The following is a 9,803-nucleotide window of genomic DNA, read 5'->3' as shown; positions in this document are numbered from 1 at the left end:
TTTCCCTACCTCACACACACATCCCCTGCCCCAGTTTAAGGGAAGATAGTTCTGTTGCTTTTGGCTTTGTATTCATCCATGCAGTTAACAGGGTAAACACTCTTACATGTTTTTAGTGTAGATATGTCAGATCCAATTTCTTCTTAAGTCACTTAGTTTTTACAGAGTTATAAATGTTGCAGCAGATTCTCACTACAAAGAGTGGTGAGTCAGCCAATTACTATCAATAGAGAGATGCCAGCTAAATGACTGGAAGTTAGAAAGCTGACTTCCTTCTGTTGGGGCTTTCAAGTTAGTGAAGATGACATGCGTAGCAGGTCCACACTGAGGGAGACAGCCTAAGTACAGCGAGCCAGTTCTTCCAGAAAATCCATGTTTTCATGTTGCTAGAAGATCAGTTTGCTGATTCTCTCATTCCTCCTGCCATATCCACTTTCCTAACATGTAGATATAACTTAGCTGCTAGACATGTGCCAAATTACCGTAATCATAACACAGGATTGGTGCATAAAGCCACCAGTGGTCAACTTGCATGATCCAGGTTCGCATTCTATAGCACCCATTTGGCTATCTGTACCTCTGCACTACGTGTCCCAGTCACCTCTCCCAGTTTCTGACAGTTAAGTCTTGGATACTCAGAACTGCCTGTTGGTGCAGTTACTTAATGCTTAGATTTGGATTCTGGCTGACAGACAAGTGTCTCAGACATTCAGTCTGATAGTATATTTTAATGCTGGTGTGAAATGAGCTTACCAAATGATAATTAGATACAAGATACCTCCTCATTAGTACATTAATTGGCTGGGACTTTTTCAAGGCAAGAGTATTCACAGTCCAGAGGAGGCCACGAGAATGATCAGGGGCTGGAGCACCTCCCATGTAAAGACAGGCTGAGAAGACTGGGGCTTGTTCAGCCTGAAGAAGAGAAGCTGCGTGGAGACTTCAGAGCAGCCATCCAGTATCTGAAGGGGGCCTACAAGGATGCTGGAGAGGGACTCTTCGTCAGAGACTCTAGTGGTAGAACAAGGCATTTAAACAGGGGAAGTTCAGGTTAGATATAAGGAAGAAGTTCTTTACTGTGTGTTCTTTACTGGAACAGGCTGCCCAAAGAACTGATAAATGCTCCATCCCTGGCAGTGTTCAAGGCCAGGCTGGACAGAGCCTTGGGTGACATGGTCTAGTGTGAGGTGTCGCTGCCCAGGGCAGGGGGTTTGGAACTAGAAGATCTTAAGGTCCTTTCCAGCCCAAACCATTCCATGATTCTATAACAATCAGTTCAATTTCTTCTATGGTTGTGGAGATAACGGCTTTTTCCCAGAGCTGATGCTGACTTAGTCATTGTCCAAGCTTGCATTTAGACCAAGGCTAACTAGAGAAGCAGAAGAGGGTTCTTTCAGACCTTGGCAACCTCAGTACTGCCATCTTGAAAGAGGTACGGATGTACACTGTAGTCTCCCAGTAGAGATGAGAGAAGAGTAAGATGAAAACTGATCTTTCTGCTCTTGGAGAAGTCTAAATAGACCAGTCATGCATTTCTTCATGTAAGTACTGTTACATAAGATTTCTTAGACAAGTTTCTCTAAAGCCTTCTCAGCTTTGCCTTTGTCGGGTTTAATAATTATCTCATGAATGAGGTACTGAGCAAGAGTTCTGCAGTATGTGTTCAGCAGAAATGCTGACCCTAACCTTCATAACTTCTTGATATCCCACCTGGTCCAATCTCTTTAACATTTTTCAGTGACACCACATCAACTTCTACTTTTTGTTTCCAAATTTGCCATGTTATCTAAAGACTCAATTAACTTTTTTCCAAAATTTGGTGTAGTACCATAATATGAAGTGTTTCCTTACAAGGTTGTAGGCCTCATTGCTTTGTATTTACTCAGTCTACTACCAGGACTTCAGTACAACACTGTAATGACAGCATACATGATCTAGAGCAGATTTGCTTATAATGCTTATTGCCTCTTTCAAAGCTGTCCACCTTCTTTGCTGTCAGTGTTTTGGTCACACATGCAGGTTGAGTCATTAGTTTCTAATAATTTTATTTGTGAGCAGAAATTGGTATAGCTTCATCACTTTTACCGAATCAGCTGTAACATTTTTGGGAAATAGAGTCTGTTGTTTGTTCAGTGAAACAGTGTCACATTCTCAGATATTTGCATTAGGCAGATATAAACACTTAATAAACTAACAGGGCGGTGGCATCTTTTCATTCTGTTTTGTTTGGTCATCCTCTAATTTCAGCTTTTTTACATACAGTCTGCATGTCAGATGCAATAGCTATGCAGCTTTGTAGCAAAGCTTTTGAATGCAACTTTGAGCATATTACTCAATTAGCTGCAATGTTTATGTAATGAGAAGAAAGCAAGTACCAAGTGAAATATGATAAAAAATACATTATCAACTTCTGTTTGCTTTTATTTGGCATGAGGCTTATTATTTTAATTGATTATTCTAGAATAAAATACACTTAACAGAGTTTTCAACCTTTGTGTGACTTGAAAGTAATTCTGAGAACGATGTTACTTTCCTAGGTACATGGATTTCTTCCCCACTCCTTCTAATGTCACCACTGACTTCCTTTTTGAGAAAAGTGCCAACTATTTCCATTCTGAGGAAGCTCCTAAACGAGCTGCTTCCCTCATCCCCAAGGCCAAGATCATCACCATCCTCATCGACCCATCTGATCGGGCATATTCCTGGTATCAGGTATGCACTTTGAAGTACACAGGCAGGTAAAAATGAAGGTTTCCACCTTGACTCCTCCTTGTATATCCTTTCAGCCTATATGTATATAAAAGGTTTGTGTAATTGCAGCTTTTATTCATCAGTCAGTGCACCACATATGATCACCCATGGGCTGAGGTATCTGTCAGTGTAAACCTGAAAATCTTCCAGGGGTTAAAATGCCAGAAACCACCTTTTCAAAATGGTAATACAAGCATTGAAAAATGCTTGCTTACTTAATTAATTTATGTAATCAGCCCATACAAAATTTAGTTTATAGACAAAGTTATCTACTTCATGCTCAAAATACAAGATAGATTAAGCAATTCTTTTCAGTAAGGCCAGACCTACTAGTTTTGTCTTATGTGTCCAATTTTTGTGGTCTGTAAAGTTCCAGCAATGTAACTTCCTTTACAGCATCAGCGATCACATGAAGATCCTGCAGCTCTAAAATTCAGCTTCTATCAGGTGATCACCGCTGGACCTCGAGCACCATCTGAGCTTAAAGCTCTCCAAAAGAGATGCCTAGCACCAGGATGGTATGCTACACATATTGAAAGATGGCTAACTTACTTCCCACCTTATCAGGTGAATAAGACTGTAACTTGACATCCTAATCTCAAATATATACTATCATAAAATACTACCTTTGTAGAAGTCTTGCCTACTGAATACTGATCCTCAGTGTTATCCTAGATATACTAGAGCATTTTTTGAGACATGGATTGTGATTCTTCACAGCCATGTGTGAACTTTTAACTTACAGCTGGCTTTCATTTGCTCATGCTTTTATCACTCCATGTCTGGCTCTTTGACAGTAATACTGAGGAAAAGAGAACCAGACATGCAGTGCTTTGTGGTCTCTTTAGTATCAGATGGTCCACTAGGGTTCCCAAAAGAAAAATTAAAGTGAAGCTGCTCAATTCCATTTCTGTCTGCTCTGAGTGGTAGCAAGTATCAGTGAGCATCAAGGGATGTCAGCTGAGATATTGCCCACCCTGTATGGGTTGAGAAGAGTTTTGATGTCTGAAGACTTTGGGGTGTAAAAAAATATCTTTTCCATCTCTAATGGGGATTACCACATGGAGAAATCTCCCTCAGGCTATGATTGTAAATAAACCTGTACCTGTGCAAGAGTTCACACACTGTACCACTGCTGTCCATACTGCTTGATTTTTGGCACACTTATGGCACAGTTTGGACTCACAGCAAAAAGCACATTGCGAAGCAGTTCCACAGCACAGTTAGAAGGGTAACAAGAACCATTACCATTGGTGAGTGTGGACACAACCAATTTGATTTTGCAGGTGAGATCAGGTCATGCTGTGCGATTTGACCTGGAGAACAGAAAACTGTCTTGGATTTGGTTTAGTTAGCAACAGGGACAAAGCCTTTGTGTACGTCAGTATGTTTGCCATCTCAGGCATCATTAGTTTTTTAGATGAATTTATGTTCTACTTAACGTGACTTTTTTGTAACTGTTGTGGCTTAAACCCAGCTGGCAACTAAGCCACACACAACACTTTGCTCACTTCCCCCAGTAGAGCGGGAAAATTGGAAGAGTAAAAATGAGAAAACTCAGGGGTTGAGATAAAGATGGTTTAATAGGTAAAGCAAAAGCCATGCACACAAGCAAAGCAAAATAAGTAATTAATTCACCACTTCCCATTGGCAGGCAGGTGTTCAGCCATCACCAGGAAAGCAGAGCTTCATCATGTGTAACTGTTACTTGGGCAGACAAAACATCACCACCCTTCCTTCTTCTTCCCCCAACTTTTTGTTGCCAAGCATGATGCCATATGATATGGAATATCCTGTGGGTCAGCTGTTCTGGCTGTGTCCCCTCCCAAACTCGTGCTCTCCCAGCCTACTCACTGGTGGGGTAAGGAGCAGAAATGGCTTCGACTCTGTAAGCACTGGTCAGCAATAGCTGTCAAGACTGTTTCCAGCACAAATGCAAAATATAGCCCCATACCAGCAACTGTGAAGAAAATTAACTCTACTCCAGCCAGACCAGCACACTGTCAAAGTACTGGGTCTCTTTTGCACAATTTTGGGGGGAAATTCTTACCCATTGCTGCCCATAACAATGCATCCACATATCAGAGCGTTTGCTGGGACTTATTCGTGCACTGAAACAATTCGGTATTCCTGATGGTCTGCATTTGGTATCTTTCACTGATCCTGAATCCTCAGTGTATTCTTTGTCTTAAGACAGTTTTTCTGTCTTTTGAGCCTCAGAGGGTGTGTGTTTATGGACCTGTAGGTTTCTGTATAGATGGCACATAAGCAACCTGGAAATTGGATCTCCCTATAAGCTTCTTTGGCCTATAACATACAAATCATTAGCTTCCTTCTGGTGCTGTGTAACATCAAGCCTCCGTAGATGCACATCCTAAGACCTGAACATCATGTGTGATACACAAGATCAGGCAGACAGTATCACATGATTGCTATCTCCTCTGTAGATTTATTTCTGGAATGGATTTTTTTTATATTAGCAGTGTTTCTGGCACTACTCCCCACCCAGCCTTTAAAGATTACTTCAGTTGAGGGAGGTTGGCTGCAATGTGAACCTTCTGTTTATCCAGGGCTTGCTTAGCTGAGACTAATCAGCTGGAGTCTACACCTTCTATTTTCCTAGCGTGCCAAGGAAGCTCTGATGTATTGAGTTGGTGTTATTCTCCACATATCCTCTTTTGGGCCAGCGTTTGCAGACTTCATGAGATACGCAACACTGTAATACTGTGATGCTCATATGAAATTCCCTACGTTATGTTTTCATTAGCTTTTCTCCAAAAGTAGTCCATTAATATTGAACAGTGCACATTGTCATACAGTTTTTTTGCCAGATTCTTTATCCCAGAGTGATAACCCTGGTAGCCTTATGTTTTCTCTGTAAAAGTACCAGGGATTAACTTGAATTGCAAAAGCAACAATATACAGTAGGCCATATCCAAACTAGTTATCAAGTTAAAAGAAGCATAATACAGTTACGTAAGCCAGACCTAAAATCAGCACATCTTAAAAGTACAGCCTTATCTAAAACTATGAGAGCTTTTCTTCAGCAGAAGAGCTCTCACCCAGACCATCTAAGACTGTCTATAATTTTTAATGCTGTATGAATCTGGGGGGGTCTCTACACATGTGATTAAATTGAAGTCTTAATGTCCATTGTAAACTCGGTAGGCATAAAGTAAGTGTTCACATAGCACCAGAAATTGGTAAGGGTCCCCTTTGCATTAGAAAAGTGGTAACAGCACACTTGTCTTACATGGTAAGAAATTGCAAATCTTAGAGGATTTTGCAAATTTGGGGTTCAGGTGTTTAGAATGTTGATTGACTTAATTTATTCTCTCATAAGTAATACAAAATCCTCTTTTGTGTGGCCACCTAGCAGGTCTCTAGAAGTTTAGGAAGCTCATGTCTCAAGTTCATTTCCCACCTACAACTCATTGTTTCAATATAGTCATACAGAAGAAAAGAGGACCTGATGTGACAAACTCCCTCATGAGCCAAAAGATTTGTTCATGTGCCAGCCTTATAGGAAATGAAGCTGATTTTTGCAACAGCCATTATTTAATGGCCAGTCTAAAGCTGACAGACTCAGGCTGCGTCTAAGCTGTTCTCCAAAATGTCTCTCTTGCTCCTCTCCCACCATGGTGACTTTCAGACACAAGATAACTCATGTATAGTGGGAGAGAATGGACTTAAACAATCCCTGTGAGGGTGGTGGGGCACTGGAACAGACTGCCCAAAGAACTGATAAATGCTCCATCCCTGGCAGTGTTCAAGGCCAGGTTGGACAGAGCTTTGGGCGACATGGTCTAGTGTGTGGTGTTGCTGCTCATGGCAGGGGGTTTGGAACTAGATGATCTTAAGGTCCTTTCCAACCCGAACTATTCTGTGATTCTTCACCTGCCAGCAATTTTACAGTAAAATGATCAATATGATGTAAAGTGACTCAAAATACTTCATCTGTAGTATTTTCATTATATATGAAGCTATCTACTTTGTAAAAACTGCATTATTTTTCTACCTTTCTAATACATGAAATGCTTAGATTTCAAGAAATTCAATGAAATTACATCTTCCTGAGATCAGGATATGAATAAATCAGTACACATAATGAAAAATTTTGCTTCAGTTCCTTACAGCCTCCCTGGAGGTTGAGAGGGAGCATTTTTTGTTACCTGCTTATTGGGAATGTAAGGAATTGGAATGAGTTTCCATTGGTAAAACTTTTTCTTACATATCTGTTTTAGGGCAGCAGAAGTGGGAACAGCCCAGCTATTTATCTGTATGTGATATTAAATAGTGAAGAAAAAAACCCTCACTCCTTTTCTTTCAGATGGAAATACCACCCATTTGGGATAGGGTTTTTTTATCTCTGTTCTTTTGAAGCACTTAAAGCCTTGTTTTCAAAGCTTATGTCTTAGGAAAGCAGTGAGTTCATTCTTGGACTAAGGCAGTCATCATGCATCTGACTGCAAAGACTTCTGGAATGGACTACTGCTTTCTGAACAGCCTGGTACTTCCCCTAGTCCACATCTCTAAATCTATATGGGTAATTCCAAAGACCAATCTTTCAAAAGAAAAGACATTTTCTCCCTTTTGATTATGCTGTGAAACCTCATAGTCTTGCAAACTTTAAGTTTCATTCAGTCCTGGAAGAAATTTATATGATTTTAGCCTCTCTGCTTACATGAAAATGTAAAAACAAGCTTCACTATTGGTTGCAAAGAAGACTGTTGGAACCTATTTCCCCTCCTCTTTTCATCATCATAATAGAAGAAATAGAGGTGTTTCCATAACAGGAAATGAAGGCTTGACTAATCCATTTGGGACCTTGCTTCTCTTCAGAGAGTCACAACCCAAACTTGCAGCATCATCAGTGTGGCATTTGGCCATGATGCCATACCTGATAAAATTCTCAGGTAGTGTCTGTTTCCCTGAAGATTCACTGTCAGGTAACAGAGTGGCTCTGTCTGAAGTAGCCTTCTGTGAGGGTGTGTATGGTCAAGCACTTGAAGAGAAAGGAATGACCTATCAGTACTTGCCTTTCGTAGAGATGTGTTGCACATCCTGTATCTATCATCTTCATCTCTGCCTTGAGGTCCTTGTAATATCTGCCTTTAATATTCTCAAAGGATGAGGGTTTTTTCAACATACTATGTTGAATAATTTCAACAAATATGTATGGTTGTATGGCTTCAAAAGTAAGGCATTTCACCTAACATCATCCTACCTACTGTGTTCTGTCTTTCTGGTCATTTCCAGTGACAAGCTTTTCACCATTACTAATATATAGAATCATAGAATAGTTTGGATTGGAAGGGACCTTAGAGATCATCTAGTCCAACTCCCCTGTAGTGAGCAGGAACATCTTCAACTAGATCAGGTTGCCCAGAACCACATCCAGCCTGGCCTTCAATGTCTCCAGGGTTGGTGCATCCACCACCTCTCTGGGCAACCTGGGCCAGTGTTTTACCACCCTCATTTGAAAGAACTTCTACCTCACATCCAGTCTGGACTCCCCCTTTTTTAGTTTAAAAACATCACCCCCTCATCCTGTCACAACAGGCCCTGATAAAAAGTCTCTTGCCATCTTTCTTATAGGCTCCTTTTAAGTACGGAAAGGCCCCAATAAGGTCTCCATATGTACATGATTGTGAGAATTAGAGGTTAGATCTCTAGACATTACTATCTTTTTTTCCTGTCTGGTCAAATCTCACTCAATTTTCTGCCAATATTTCTTATCTTTCTAGGTCCTTCACTGCTATTTCTCTGTTGTCACAACAGCTTCTGTCTTGGGTTCAGCTACAGCAGTCATTTTTTGTCCTTCTTAGTAGCTGATGCAGTGCTGTGTTTTTACCTTTCAGCCTGGGAACAACGCTGATAACACCGATGTTTTTAGTTGTTGCTCAGTAATGTTTACTCTGACCAAGGACTTTCTCAGTCTCATGCTCTGCCAGGGAGGAGGGGAAGCCGGGAGGAAGCAGAGACAGGACACCTGACCCAAACTGGCCAAAGGGGTATTCCATACCACAGCACATCATGCCCAGTGTAGAAATTGGGGGGAGTTACCCGGAAGGCCCAGATCGCTGCTGGGATCAGGCTGGGTATCGGTCGGCGGGTGGTGAGCAATTGTATTCTCTCCCTTGTTATTCCTCTTATCATTATTATTATTGGTGGTAGCAGTAGTGGGTTTGTATTATACCTTAGTTACTGGACTGCTCTTATCTCAACCCGTGGGAGTTAAATTCTTTTGATTCTCCTCCCCATCCCTCCAGGAGCAGAGAGAGGAAGAAGTGGGGAAGTGAGCAAGCGGCTGTGTGGTTCTGAGTTACCGGCTGGGCTTAAATCACAAGAGCTTCCAATTTAATTTCAGATTTAATTAACACGCCATTTATCCTACTCCCAAGTCATTAATGATGATGACAATTGAAACTGAACCAATTATCATTCTCTGGGGCAGTACTCTCCATACAACGAGTGAGTTTGGCAGAGGTGAAAGTTTCAGTTTGAAGCTTGGATTTTAATGGATTTTAAATGGACATTTATTTTCTTTGTTGTAGTTGCTAATTATTGATGGACAGCAGCTGAGAACTGACCCATCTACTGTAATGGATGAAGTACAGAAATTTCTGGGAGTCTCTCCTCATTATAATTACTCTGAAGCCCTGATGTGAGTTAATTAAATTATCGTTTTCAGATGTTCCACCATTCCTAAAATATGAGTTAGTAAGCTGTAAGTAAGCTCACTGCAAAACAAAGGCCATCACACTTCTCCTTTGAGCTGGCAGAAGGATTTATCCTTCAGCGTCTGCAAAAAGACAGTTCAGGGTTAGATTTTCTGTGACTCTTCTACTGAGCTACTCTGTGTGAAATGTGACTGTTACAGAAGTAGACCTCTAACAAATAGACAACGTACTGCTTTGAGGGAATTGCCTATGAATTTTGGATGAATCAAAAGGAATTTTATTTCCAGAAACGGAACATGGAATGCTGACTTGCATAAACAGAAAGAATTTGATTCTCTTTATTTTTGACATTAGCTGCAAGACAGATTC

At 40.8% G+C, this 9,803-nt stretch overlaps 1 protein-coding gene across 1 annotated transcript in view; it reads left to right on the top strand.

The window, feature by feature from the left end:
• LOC104410735 (bifunctional heparan sulfate N-deacetylase/N-sulfotransferase 3-like) overlaps positions 1-9,803 on the top strand; it is a 15,408-nt gene that overhangs the window by 3,925 nt on the left and 1,680 nt on the right. Inside the window, exons 4-6 of the mRNA XM_010020986.1 lie at positions 2,538-2,712; positions 3,148-3,318; positions 9,309-9,418. Of these exons, the coding sequence (XP_010019288.1) occupies positions 2,538-2,712; positions 3,148-3,318; positions 9,309-9,418 (456 nt within the window). The remainder of the gene's footprint in view (positions 1-2,537; positions 2,713-3,147; positions 3,319-9,308; positions 9,419-9,803) is intronic.

The sequence above is a fragment of the Nestor notabilis genome, unplaced genomic scaffold (genome assembly GCF_000696875.1).
Source record: "Nestor notabilis isolate BGI_N333 unplaced genomic scaffold, ASM69687v1 scaffold14788, whole genome shotgun sequence".
In the NCBI taxonomy this organism is placed as follows: Eukaryota; Metazoa; Chordata; class Aves; order Psittaciformes; family Psittacidae; genus Nestor; species Nestor notabilis.
This window is presented reverse-complemented; position numbering and strand designations above follow the sequence as displayed.